This window comes from Macaca fascicularis, chromosome 1 (assembly GCF_037993035.2).
Source record: "Macaca fascicularis isolate 582-1 chromosome 1, T2T-MFA8v1.1".
Lineage (NCBI taxonomy): Eukaryota > Metazoa > Chordata > Mammalia > Primates > Cercopithecidae > Macaca > Macaca fascicularis.
In genome coordinates this window covers 83,076,232-83,090,681 of record NC_088375.1, presented here as the reverse complement: position 1 = coordinate 83,090,681, position 14,450 = coordinate 83,076,232, and the positions used below count along the sequence as shown (strand labels likewise).

Here is a 14,450-nt window from a genome sequence, read left to right as displayed (position 1 = left end):
TGCAAAAATCCTAAAAAAAAAAAAAAAGGACTGGCAAACGAAATCCAGCAGTTCTTCAAAAAGCTTATCCACCACAATCAAGTTGGCTACATCCCCGGGATGTAAGGTTGTTTCAAAATATGCAAATCAATAAATGTAATTCATCACATAAACAGAACTAAAGACAAAAACCACATGATTATCTCAATAGATGCAGAAAAGGCTTTTGATATAATTCAACACCCTTTCATGTTTAAAACTCTCAATAAATTAGGTATTGAAGGAGCATACCTCAAAAATAATAAGAGCCATATATAACATAGCCACAGCCGATATCATACTGAATGGTCAAAAGCTGGAGGGATTCTTCTTGAAAACTGGCACAAGACAAGGATGCCCTCTTTCACCACTCCTATTCAACATAGTATTGGAAATTCAGGCCAGGGCAATTAGGCAAGAGAAAGAAATAAAGTGTATTAATATAGGAAGAGAAGAAGCCAAATTATCTTTTTTGTAGATGACATGATCCTGTATCTAGAAAACCCCATCATCTCAGCCCCAAAGCTTCTTAAGCTGATAAGTAACTTCAGCAAAGTCTGAGAACACAAAATCAATGTGCAAAAGTCACTAGCATTCTTGTACACCAACAACAGGCAAGTAGAGAGCCAAATCATGAATAAACTCCCATTCACAATAGCTACAAAAAGAACAAAATACCTAGGAATACAGCTAACAAGGGAAGCGAAGGACCTCTTCAAAGGGAACTACAAACCTCTGCTCAAGGAAATCAGAGAGGGTACAAACAAATGGAAAAGCATTCTACGCTCATGGATAAGAAGAATCAATATCATGAAAATGACCATATTGCCCAAAGCAATTTATAGATTCAATACTATTCCTATTAAACTACCATTGACATTCTTCACAGAACTAGAAAAAAATTACTTTAAAATTCATATGGAACCAAAAAGGAGCCTGAATAGCCAAACCAATCCTATGCAAAAAGAACAAAGCTGGAGGCATCACACTACCCAACTTCAAACTATACTACAAGGCTACAGTAACCAAAACAACATGGTACTGGTACAAAAACAGACACAGAGAACAATGGAATAGAATAGAGAACTCAGAAACAGGACTGTACATCTACAACCATCTGATCTTTGATAAATGTGACAAAAACAAGCAATGGGGAAAGGATTCCCTATTTAATAAATGGTGCTGGGAGAATTGGCTAGCCATATACAGAAAACCGAAACTGGACCCCTTCCTTAAACCTTATACAAAACTTAACACAAGATAGATTAAAGACTTAAATGTAAAACCCAAAACTCCAAAAACCCTAGAAGAAAATCTAGGCAAATATCATTTAGAATATAGGCACTGGCAAAAATTTTATGACAAAACTTTGAAAAGCAATTGCAACAAAAGCAAAAATTGACAAATGGGATCTAACCAAACTAAAGAGCATCTGCACAGCAAAAGAAACTATCATCAGAGTGAACAGACAACTTACAGAATGGGAGAAAATTTCTGCAGTCTATCCATCCAGAGGTCTAATATCCAGAAAAAGGTCTAATATCCAGAATCTATAAGGAAGTTAGGCTGATTTATGAGAAAAATAGACCATTAAAAAAGGGGCAAAAGACATGGACAGATACTTCTTTTATTTATTTATTTATTTATTTATTTATTTATTTATTTATTTATTTATTATTATACCTTAAGTTCTAGGAAAGAGACATACATGTGGCCAACAAACATGAAAGCTCAACATCACTGATCATTAGGGAAATACAAATCAAAACCACAATGAGATACCATCTCATGCCAGTCAGAATGGTGATAATTAAAAAGTCAAAAACAACAGATGCTGGCAAGGTTGCAAAGAAAAAGGAATGCTTTTACACTTGTTGGTGGGAGTGTAAATGAGTTCAACCATTGTGGAAGACAGTATAGTGATTCCTCAAAGACCTAGAGGCAGAAATACCATTTGACCCAGCAATCCCATTACTGGGTATATACCCAAAGGAATATAAATCATTCTATTATAAAGATACATGCACACATATGTTCATTGCAGCATAATTCACAGTAGCAAAGATATGGAATCAAACTAAATGCCCATCAATGATAGACTGGATAGAGAAAATGTGGTACATATACACCATGGAAGACTATGCAGCCATAAAAAGGAATGAGATCATGTCCTTTGCAGGGACATGGTTGGAGCTGGATGCCATTATCCTCAGCAAACTAATGCAGGAACAGAAAACCAAACACTATATGCTCTCATGTATAAGTTGGAGCTGAAGGATGAGAACACATGGACACATAGGCAGGGGAACAACACACACTGGGGCCTGTTGGGATGGTGGTCAGGGGAGGAAGGGCATCAGGAAAAATAGCTAATGAATGCTGGCCTTAATACCTAGGTGATGGTATGATTTGTGCAGCAAACCACCATGGCACACATTTACCTATGTAACAAACCTGCATGTCCTGGACATGTACCCCTGAACTTAAAATAAGAGTCAAGCACTGCATGAATAATAATAGTAGGGATAACTAGTTTAGATGTGGGAGTCAGGGAAGGTCTCTTTGAAGAAGTAACTATTCAGTTGAGACCAAAGAATGGGTGATATTTGGCAAAATAGAGGAGGAAGAACATGTTGGACAGAAGGAATACATGTGCCAAGACCGTAAGGTCAAAGGATCATGGCTTGACAAACTGAAGAAAAAGCAAGTGTCACTGAAGCACAATCAGAGCAAGAGATTAGGAGATGAATCTGGAAAGGTAGGCAGAACCTTTTTAGGCTGTGCCAAGATTTTTTTCTTCCACTTTGAAAGTAATGGGAAATCTTAAATCCCTACAAAAGAGAAAAGAAATATTTTAAATTATGTTTTATAAAGATCGACTCTTCCATATAAGAGACATGTACTCTTATATGAGGCATAAGACTCTTCTTCTATAACAGACATGTACAAACATATTAATCATAATACTATTGTTAATAACAAAAATTGAAAATCCAAATGCTTACCAATGGATAAATAACCTGTGATACATATGTGTGTGTGTGTATACATATATGTATATCATAGTTTATATATATAATGACAATGGACTAGTTGGTAGCAGTGAAAAGAAATAAGAATAGCTATATGCACAATGGACTAAACAGATGTAATGTTGAACAAAAGATGCAAGTGACAGAAGATCATACAGGATGATTTCATCTATTTAAAGTTAAAAACACACAAAGCTAAAATATACTATTTTGAAATATATTAATAAGTACAAAATCCAGAATAGTAGTTATCTCAGATGATGGGATACCCTGAGATCTAGGAGAGAATACAGAGGACTTCAAAAATAAAATAATATGCTTTTTCTATGGCCGAGTGGTATATATATGGGTGATTATGGTATTGTTATTTATATCTTATATATGTTTTATAAATGCCCTTTTTGGCTACTCATTATTTAATAAAAATTTAATTCCTTGTTGTTACACTGAGAATGAGCAGGAAAAATTGGGGAAACCAATTAGGAAGCTATTGCAAACAGTATAGGCAAGAAATGATGGAGGTTTGGGTTAGAATGCCATAATCAAGATGTAGATAAGTGAGTGGATTTTAAGGCAGAACTGACAGGCAGAGTAGAAATCACAAGTGAATGTTTTATCATTCAAAAGCAAATGTGACATGAATGTCTTAAGGACTCATAATAAGATGCCCAACAGTGACTCTTCTATCCTACAAAATGGCTGAAGAAATGTAGAACTAATAATTTACATTGCTATAATTTATTGAGCTCTTACTATGTACTAGGTTCTATTCTGGATACATAACATATCACATTATTATTCCAGTTTAATAAATGAAAAAAAATTAAAGCTTAAAAACATTTAGCAACTAATTCAACATTTCACAGCTCATAAATGGCAGATTCATGAAATAAATTCATGTCAATTTTATTCCTTTCTCAAATATGTATAGAGGCTGGACAAATGCATTCCTATAAGGCATATTACTTCAAAATGTAGCATAAAATCTGGTATCTTATATTAGCTATACAAAGAACTTTAAGTTGGAATAAAATGAATTTAAGTGGATTCTGATACTATGAAAACACAGAAGTATTGGTTTATCAAGAAGTAATCCTGTGCATATTTGAGGGTTTGGCACCTAATAGTTATTAAAACATGTTTTCTGAAGGAATGTAACTGACCTCTTTTCTATATCCTTGAATGTGACAGAATCTGTTCGAGAATTTGCCTCCTTAGATGACATGTCACTCAAATCATTACCTTAAAAAGAAAAGAGTATTTTTCCATAATTAACAACTGATGTAAAATTTATCTGGTAAACTAATGAGGTTTAACTTTTAACATTGTTTAATTCGTGAATTATCATAGAAGAACATCTTTATTTCACATACGGTATCTGAGAATTAACTTATCAGAACAAAGTGGGAATTACAAGAGCAGAGAATGTTCTTTCATTGTCAGAACTGATTTTTATTTATTTGAAGCATAAAGCTGCATACATTTGTTCTTTATTCTATTCTATCCTTTTTTTATAAGATTGATTGTTGCAAAATGTAAACTTTGAAACAATGAAGTGACTACGACCAAATATGGTACACAATACAAGCTAAACAATAAATGGGCCCTCATAAAGTAGGGCAATAAAAAAAGAAGCTGCATATTTTCAAGTAACAAATTTATTAAAACAAACATTCAACTGGGGCATGTTAGGCAGATTGTAGTCATCCCCCTCCCATTCCCATTACCCACCTTTTTTGTCCAACTAATCCATTCCACAGAGAAACACAAAGAGCAATTATTCATTCTTCCTTGTAACTTATTTTTATTTTATAATATTTGTTTTCTTAATATTAAAAAATGCTTCTTTTAGGACATTTACAAAATACACAAAAGTGTACAGAAGGAAACAATCACCCATAATTCCACCACCTAAAGATAACAACTAGTAATATATTGATGTATTTCTTTATGGGCTTTTATATAAAGACATAAATTATATAAAAACATAACATTTTAAAATGTAAACCTAAATAGAAAACTAAAAACAGAGTTGGGTGCTTATCCTGCTTTTTAGACCTGTCTTGATTTTGTTGCATCATAATTTATTAAGTCATTCATCCATTGTTGGAATTCAAATAATTGTTTTATGATTATAAATAATTCTGCTATGAATAAACCTCCTTGTGCATAAATCTTTCTATGCTTCTCTGATTATTTATTTATAATAATTTCCTAGAATAAAAGATAGTAGAGCAGAGTATATGGATATTTTTAGCATATAGTGTCAAATAGTTCACCAAGAAAAGTTCAATCAATTTTTTATCACCCACTTCAGCATCCCTTATTCCACAGATCCTTTAAGTGTTCTTCCCCTTCTGCTACTACCAAAGATGAAAATATATATATATTTATTATACTTTAAGTTCTGGGATACATGTGCAGAACGTGCAGGTTTGTTACACAGGCATACATGTGCCATGGTGGTTTGCTGCATTAATCAACCCATCATTGACAGGTATTCCTCCTAATGCTATCTCTCCCCTTGTCCCCCACCCCCGACAGGCCCCAGTGTATGACGTTCCCTGCTTGTGCCTATATGTTCTCATTGTTCAACTCCAACTTATGAGTGAGGATATGTGGTATTTGGTTTTCTGTTCTTGTGTTAGTTTGCTGAGAATGGTTTCCAGCTTCATCCATGTCACTGCAAAGGACATGAACTCATTCTTTTTTATGGCCGCATAGTATTCCATGGTGTATATGTGCCACATTTTCCTTATCCAGTCTATCATTGATGGGCATTTGGGTTGGTTACAAGTCTTTGCTATTGTGATTAGTGCTACAATAAACATACATGTGCATGTTTATTTATAGTAGAATGGTTTATAATCCTTTGGGTATATACCCAGTAATGGGATTGCTGAGTCAAATGGTATTTCTGGTTTCAGATCCTTGAGGAATCACCACACTGTCTTCCACAATGGTTGAACTGATTTACACTCCCACCAACAGTGTAAAAGCATTCCTATTTCTCCACATCCTCTCCACATCCTCTCCAGCATTGCTGAGTCTGTCCCACAGACTCTGACTGAGCAACGGATGAAAGAAGTATGTGGACACAGGTATTTTGCCTGACTGCACAGCTAGGGAACCACATGGCTCAGCACTGCTGACCAGAGTCCAGCAGCCAAGAGAGTGCAGCCCCAATAAGCTAGCAATGCTCACATTTATTTAGTACAGATTCAATGACAAAGGCTTGGAGCAAACATGGTTTGTGGTAATAAACTTTGTCAACCCCCTGAGTAGACAGAAGTCCCTGCATGCGAATGATTAAAGGCTGGTTTTAGGACAACGTGAATAAAATGCTATTTAGATAAACTCCTCTACATTCCTTTGTACCTACGCCCTCTGCCCCTGGGTAAGAACAGCTGCCTTCGGCTCATTCTTCCCTGAAGCTTTGCAAAACCCCCCGACCTTCCAAGAAGGTTTGAATCTTTCCCTATAATTTCTCCCATCACCATGACCAATCTCCCACATCTCCCCCTTTTCTGTTTTTTGCATCAGGTTTTGTGCAGAAACAGGTTCGTCAGGCACAGCAGTTATAATTTGCATTCCGGCTTTGCATCCTAGAATTAGTAAATAACATAAGACAAAAATGAATATAATCAGTATCATTCTTTTCCAATCAAGGAGTGACCCCTAGGAGTGGGGGTCTATCCAGAAGAGATGTCCTTGCACATCCTTCCATATGGCTGTTTGTTGGGCATGTAGATCTATGGCGTTTAGGGATTCTAGAATTTTAAATTGCCTTATGTCTGCTATTAAATTATCATGTAAGTTTCCCCAGAGGTGTTGTTTCACCTCATCCCAACTATTTATTGATTGATTCCAAGATAGAGAGGTGACACAGATATGCTAATGCTCCCAGTCACAGTTTAATTGCTGTCAGAATGCCAGTGCATCTTGTCGCTCCTCTACATATTCCAAGGCAGCCTCAAGGCTTGCAGGCGTGCAAGAATCTTTTGATCTATATCCTGCTGTAAGAGAAGTTCATTAGACACATTTTTTTGCCAAGTTGTCTACAGAGGTAGCTGTTTGTACTGATTCAGTAATAGAGGCCACAACAACAATAGCAGTTGCCAAGATGACTATAGCTGAGATTTTAAAGGCTATAAGTGTGCCTATGAGTCTTTTGGGTCTGACCTGGGACAGGGCATGTTCTAAGGTGGCAAGGGCAGAGGAACCTTGTCCATCACGTGTCAAATTGACTGGTAGGAATGCCTCAGATTTTCTCCTTAATACCATGACACTAGTAATATTTTAGTTAGATATATTGTAATTAGTGATACATGAGGTGAACCAAGCCTGTCCCTGCACTCAGGTCACAAACTTGGAGTTTTGGGGTGTAATGGAAATATTAGTTCCCATAAGGAAAACATATGGATGGGTAGTGCAAATCAGGCACTGATCTGTGTGATTATGAATAACAGTCATAGTATAATTGTTACTGGAATTATGATATGTCCCATGCCAGATATTAAGGGAGGTGCTAAGATGTCCCAAGTGCCATAAAGTGTCTTGGGGTGGCATCTACTTTACTTGGGGTCTGGGATATCTCATCTCCTCATTGGCCCAAATCATAGGGGAACAGGATGTGACTACAAAACTGTGATTGATGCCACAATGGATGTGGACATCAGTATGGTCACCCTGCAAATATGTGGGGGAAAGAGAGATCAGACTGTTACTGTGTCTATATAGAAAAAGGAAGACATAAGAAACTCCATTTTGACCTGTACTAAGAAAAATTCTGCCTTGGGATGCTGTTAATCTGTAACCCTAGCCCCAACCCTGTGCTTGCAGAAACATGTGCTGTATTGACTCAAGGTTTAATGGATTTACGGCTGTGCAGGATATGCTTTGTCAAAATCATGTTTGCAGGCAGTATGCTTGGAAAAAGTCATCGCCATTCTCCATTCTCGAGTACCCAGGGACACAATGCACTGTGGAAGGCCGCAGGGACCTTTGCTCAAGAAAGCCTGGGTATTGTCCAAGGCTTCCCCCTACTGAGACAGCCTGATATATGGCCTTGTGAGAAGGGAAAGACCTGACCATACCCCAGCCCAACACCCGTAAAGGGTCGGTGCTGAGGAGGATTAGTGAAAGTGGAAGGCCGCTTTGCAGTTGAGATAAGAGGAAGGCATCTGTCTCCTGCTCGTCCCTGGGAATGGAATGTCTCAGTGTAAAACCTGATCATACATTCTGTTTACTGAGATAGGACAAAATTGCCTTATGGCTGGAGGTGAGACATGCTGGGAGCAATACTGCTCTTTACTGCATTGAGATGTTTGTGTAAAGTCAAACATAAATCTGGCCTACATGCACGAGGGACAGCACATTTCCTTAAACTTATTTATGACACAGGGTCCTTTGTTCATATGTTTTCCTGCTGACCCTCTCCCCACCAATACCCTATAGTTCTGCCACATCCCCCTTGCCAGAATAGTAGAGATAGAGATCAATAAATACTGAGGGAACTCAGAGACCAGTGCCGGTGCAGGTCCTCACTTTCTGAGCGCCAGTCCCCTGGGCCCACTTTTCTTCCTCTATACTTTGTCTCTCTGTCTTATTTCTTTTCTCAGTCTCTCGTCTCCACCTTGTGAGAAATACCCACAGGTGTGGAGGGGCAGGCCCCCTTCAAAATGGCCATGGGAGCTCCAGTCTAAGATGTTATAATTGCCTAACTGGAAGCTACGGGCTTGACCCCTGTGACAGACCTCCCAGCTAAAGTGGAATCCATTACTTTTCCGGCTTTGTTCTTCAGCACAGGGAGGAATGTTTGGGAAGGTGGCATTGGTTGTGTTGCATGGTTTGAGATTACCTGCAACCAACAATGTTAAGGCATTTCCTTTGCCATGATGTAGTCATAATTGTGTTTGGGCAGGTACACAGTAAGGGTTAGAACTTTTATAACTTACACACAGTGGAAGGATAGTGGAGTGATATATAGTGTTAACTGGCACCTTAGTCCAATGTGTGCCATTAATAAGAGACCCCACTGGAGGTAAGTCAATCCCTCCTAGCCAAGCAGTTATGTTATTAGAGACTGGGAAGGAGGTGTCTGCCCAAGTAACAGAGCAGAAGAAAGGTGGATCTAAGAGATGAGCCCAACAGAGAGTAGCAGGTGCGGATTGCAGGCAGAGTGAGAGAACAAGAAAGGTTAATACCCTATGAGAGTTGCAAGGTACAATAGAAAGCATATCAAGGAATAAATTATCTGGAGTGAATTGTGTCTGTGTCTAGAGCAGGATTCACTCAGCCTCCTGAGTTGTCTTCTTCAGCATCCCCCAGGTAATGTCTGGGGCTTGTGTTGTCCGAGGAAGCCACATCATCTGGGATTGCGGGTCCTGCAGGGACATTTCCTCCATTTCTGGTACTGGGTTGGGTCCTAGCACGCCATGGTATGGTTTGATGCATTGTGCTGGAATCCAAAGAAGACCTGAGGGGGTGTGAACACAAGCATAACCTCTTCCCCATGTTAGCAATTCATTTGGACCACACCATACATTGATATTTACATCTTTCCACAAAACCACAAGTTTTAATGTTTTGAGGGGCTTTAGTAAAGTGCTTTTTTATGGCTGATCGAAATTTATCATCTAAATTTTAAAAATTAAGGATAAATAAGGTTTGTGCTAGCAGTATTGAAGGGTTTTTACTCATACCCCCCCCCCTTTTTTTTCTGAGCATATTTTTAGGAGTGGAATGGACATGTTCTACTATGGCCTGTCCTTGGGGATTATATGGGATGCATGTGGAATGTTGGATGTTCTACGTGGGACAGAATTGTTGAAATTGTGAGCTGGCATAAGCTGGACCATTATCAGTTTTAATTTTTGTGGGACACCCCATAAACACAAAAGTTAAAAGAAGATGTTTAATAACATTGGGTGGACTCTCCAGGAAGAGCATGAGCACTCATTGAGAATTGGTATGAACAGATACATGTACATATCTTAGTTTTCCAAATTCAGGGATGTGTTTAACATCTGTTTGCCATAACTGATTAGGTTGTATTCCTCTAGGGTTAACACCTGTTGAAGGAGAGGACATGTCTGTGAGCTGGCAAACTGGGAATTGCAGGATAATTTGGTTAGTGAGTCTCTGGGTAAGTTGAAATTTAGATAAGTTTCTCCAATTTTGGTGGAAAAATAGATGCAATTGGGTGGTTTGGTCAAGCAGTGACGTCATAACTTGCAGGTCTCCTTGATCATTGCCATAAGCCAATGGGGCAAGCAGTGAGCTGTGGGGTCGAATATGTGTGATAAAAATAGGATGTGTACGTTGATCCAGCAATTGCTGAAGTCGAAGAAAAAGTGCATACAGGGTGGGCTTGAGTGTGGACTTAATGAGGGCTGTTTCAAGGTTCTGCAATAAACAGAGTAAGCAGAGTCACTAACAACACTGATGGGCTAAGCAGACTAGGTCTCCAGGGACGATATTAAGGCTCCAACCTCCGCTTTCTGAGTGCCAGTAAATCCAGGATGAATGAGGAAATCATGCAATCTCCACCAAATAGCTCCTTTTCTATTTTTACCAGAGCCATAAGTAAAAAGCCTTAAAGCATTAGGTATGGGGAAGTGAACTACTTTTGTAGGCACAACTAAAGGAGTATGAGATAAGAACTGAATTAGTTTCTCAGCAGGAAAGGCATGTCCTATATGGCCTACATAATCAGAGAGTGCTATCTAAAGATCTAGAGACAGAGGAAATAAGCTTTGAATTGCCTCTTACTCAAAGGAATTCTGATGACATCAGGGTTATAACCTAGCAACTGATTGCATCATCTGTGGCCTGAATAGATGACTTTACTAACTAGCTGGATATAGGGGGATAATGTTTTAGTCATGGTATGTGAGTTAAAAAATCCATTCTAGAAAGTGCAGCCCTGGGGCTATCTGTCCTACTAATCCTGTTGGGGAATGCTTAGTAGGGAAAACAAGCAATTGAATTGAATATTGTGGGTCTATGCAATCTAGTTGCCTCTGAGAAATAGCTTGCTCTATTTCCTCAATTTCTCTTTTTGCTGCAGGAGTTAAATATGTGGGAGAGTCTAGGGCTGTATTGCCCTTTAGGATAGGAAATAGGATTTGTAACTTATCAGTAGTTATGCCCAAGGTGGGGTAAAGCCAATTAATATCACCCAGTAATTTTTTATAATCATTTAACATGTGTAAATTGCTAGTATTTAATTTAACCTTTTGAGGTCTCACTGACCAGGAAGTTAGTATGTATCCAAGATATTTCCAAGGAGAGGAAAATTGTACTTTTTCAGGTGCTATGATTAAACCTCTTAACTGTGTATTCTTTATGATGGAGGCATATAAACTTAAAACTATTGGCTCTGTTGGGGCTGCTAGTAAAATATCATCCATAAAATGAATAATCTTGCAATTAGGAAATTCTTTTCTACTGGGGAGCAAAGCCTGATTTACATGATACTGACACATAGTAGGACTGTTCAATATCCCTTGAGGAGCACTTTCCAATGAAGTTGGTGAGCTGGTCTTTCATTATTGATAGCTGGTATGGTAAAGGCAAATTTTTCTCTGTCCTGTTCTGCAAGGGGGATAGTATAGAAGTCGTCCTTTAAGTCAGTAACAACTAGAGGCCAATCTTCAGGAATTGCCACGGGGGAAGGGAGGCCCTGTTGAAGAGGCCTCATAGGTTGCAAATTAGCATTGATATCCTGTAAATCATGCAAAAGTCTCCATATGCCAGATCTTTTGGGAATGATGAAAATGGGTGAATTCCAAGGGGTGTTTGATGGTTCTATATGGCCAACTTTTAATTGCTCCTCAACTAATCCATGGGCTCTTTGTAACTTCTCTTCCTTTAAAGGTCACTGTTCTACCCAAATAGGATTTTGAGAGAGCTACATCAGGGATAGAGGAGGAATAACAATGGCCATTACTAGAAAGAGGTCTGCTTAAGTGATCTCAATTAACCCTTTTGTAAATGGACTAGTGGTTCCATTTTCTTAAATGCTTTTTCTTATCTCTTTATAAGTGTCAAAAGAAATGGGTTCATATACCTGATTGTCTTGTCAATCTTGCATTACTAGGCAGGCTAAGAGCTCCCCTTCTAATGCTGCTTGCCTAAGACAGGGTACCAAAGCTGTAGTGTATCCCTTGTCTTTTTTTCCAATTTACAGGAGGGGGCTCAGGCAAAACCTCTGCTTTCTCTTTGTTATTTTTGCCTGGTAATGGCTGGGCTGAATGAGAAGGAGGAGGTGGTAAGGTAGGTGATGGTTCCTTCCCCCTTCCCTTTTTAGGCTCTTCTGTGTAGAGTGGACCAAAGCAGCCCTAACTAAAGCCCGTAATATTAGAGACGTTACTGGGATCCACTGCCCTTGTGCATGATGTTGTTTAAAATTTCTCCCCACTTGTTCCCAGAGCTCTATATCTAGCTTACCCTCTTCCAGGAACCATGGGTTATGGGACACAACAGTTTGCATTAGGTTCCTAAATTGAGCCTGTGAAACCGAGGCTCTGCCAGCTTTAAGCAGCTGTGAGAGGCAAAGCCAGCTGGACTTCTGGGTCGGGTGGGGACTTGAAGAACTTTTCTGTGGCTAGCTAGAGGTTTGTAAAATGCACCAGTGTTCTGTAAAAATACACCCATCAGTGCTCTGTGGTCAGCTACAGGTATGTAAAATGGACCAACCAGCACTCTGTAAAAATGCACCAATCAGTGCTCTGTGGCTAGCTAGAGGTTTGTAAAATGGACCAATCAGCATACTGTAAAATGGACCAATCAGTGCTCTGTAAAATGGACCAATCAGCACTCTGTAAAATGGATCAATCCGCAGGACATGGGCAGGGACAAATAAGGGAACAAAAGCTGGCCACCCCAGCCAGCAGCGGCAACCCGCTTGGGTCCCCTTCCATGTTGTGGAAGCTTTGTTCTTTCACTCTTCACAATAAATCTTGGTGCTGTTCACTCTTTGGGTCCGTGCCACCTTTAAGGGCTGTAACACTCACTGCGAAGGACCGTGGCTTCATTCTTGAAGTCAGCGAGACCACGAACCCACCAGAAGGAACCAACTCCAGGCACAGCTGTTTCAATACTTTTATATACTTTTGCTGTTGAGCTGGTAACTGTTGCCCCATGATGAAACCCTAGCCTGAACAATTCCCTCAAACTTGGAAATCCCGAGCAGGCAGCAATGACTCACTGACTTACTGACAGCACAGTCTCTTTACGTTCATTTTTGAGGGTTCCAACGTGATCCATTGCAGCACTCCTCGCACAAGGCACCACCCACTGAGTCTGTCCTGCAGACTCTGGCTGACTGACAGATGAAAGAAGTATGCTGACACAGGTTGCCTGACAGCGTGGCTAGGGGACCACACAGCTCAGCACCACCAACAGGAGTCCAGTAGCCGAGAGAGTGCAGCCCTGATAAGCTGGCAATAATCGCATTTATTTAGTACAGATTTAATGACAAAGGCTTGGAACAAACACAATTTGTGGGTAATGAACGTCGTTGACCCCCTGAATCGAGAGCAGTCCTGTGTGTGAATGATCAAAGGTCTGTTTTAGGACAACATGAGTAAACAAGATATTTAGATAAACCCCTCTACGTTCCTTTGTACCTATGCCCTTTGACCCTGGGTAAGAAAAGCTGCCTTCAGTTCATTCTTCCCCGAAGCTTTGCAAAACCTCCTGGCCTTCCAAGAAGGTTAGAAACACAGTACCTGTTGTTTCCTGACTTTTTAATGGTAACCATTCTAACTGGCATGAGATGGTAGGTATCTCTTTGTGGCTTTGATTTGCATTTCTCTGATGACCAGTGATGATGAGCTTTTTTTCATGTTTGATGGCTGCATAAATGTCTTCTTTTAAGAAGTGTCTGTTCATATCTTTTACCCACTTTTTGATGGGGTTTTTTGTTCTTGTAAATTTAAGTTCCTTGTGGATTCTGGATATTAGCCCTTTGTCAGAGGCACAGATTGCAAATTTTTTCTCCCAATCTGTAGGTTGTCTGTTCACTCTGATAGCTTCTTTTGCTGTGCAGAAACTCTTTGGTTTAATTAGATACTACTTGTCAATTTTGGCTTTTGTTGCCACTGCTTTTGGTGTCTTAGTTGTGAAGTCTTTGCCCATGCCTGTGTCCTGAACGGTATTGTCTAGGTTTTCTTCTAGGGCTTTTATGGTTTTTAGGTCTGACATTTAAGTTTTTAATCCACCTTGAGTTAATTTTTGTATATAGTGTAAGGAAGGAGTCCAGTTTCTGTTTTCTGCATATGGGTAGCCAGTTTTTGTGACATCATTTATTAAATAGAGAATCCTTTCCCAATTGCTTGTTTTTGTCAGGTTTGCCAAAGATCTGTTGGTTGTAGATGTATGGTGTTATTTCTG

The 14,450-nt window shown here is 39.2% G+C and overlaps 1 protein-coding gene across 1 annotated transcript in view; it reads right to left on the bottom strand.

Annotated features, from left to right (window-relative positions):
* The window catches only part of DNAH14 (dynein axonemal heavy chain 14), a 526,180-nt gene that overhangs the window by 203,334 nt on the left and 308,396 nt on the right, over nt 1-14,450 (bottom strand). Inside the window, exon 42 of the mRNA XM_045397720.2 lies at nt 4,214-4,292. Within this exon, the coding sequence (XP_045253655.2) occupies nt 4,214-4,292 (79 nt within the window). The remainder of the gene's footprint in view (nt 1-4,213; nt 4,293-14,450) is intronic.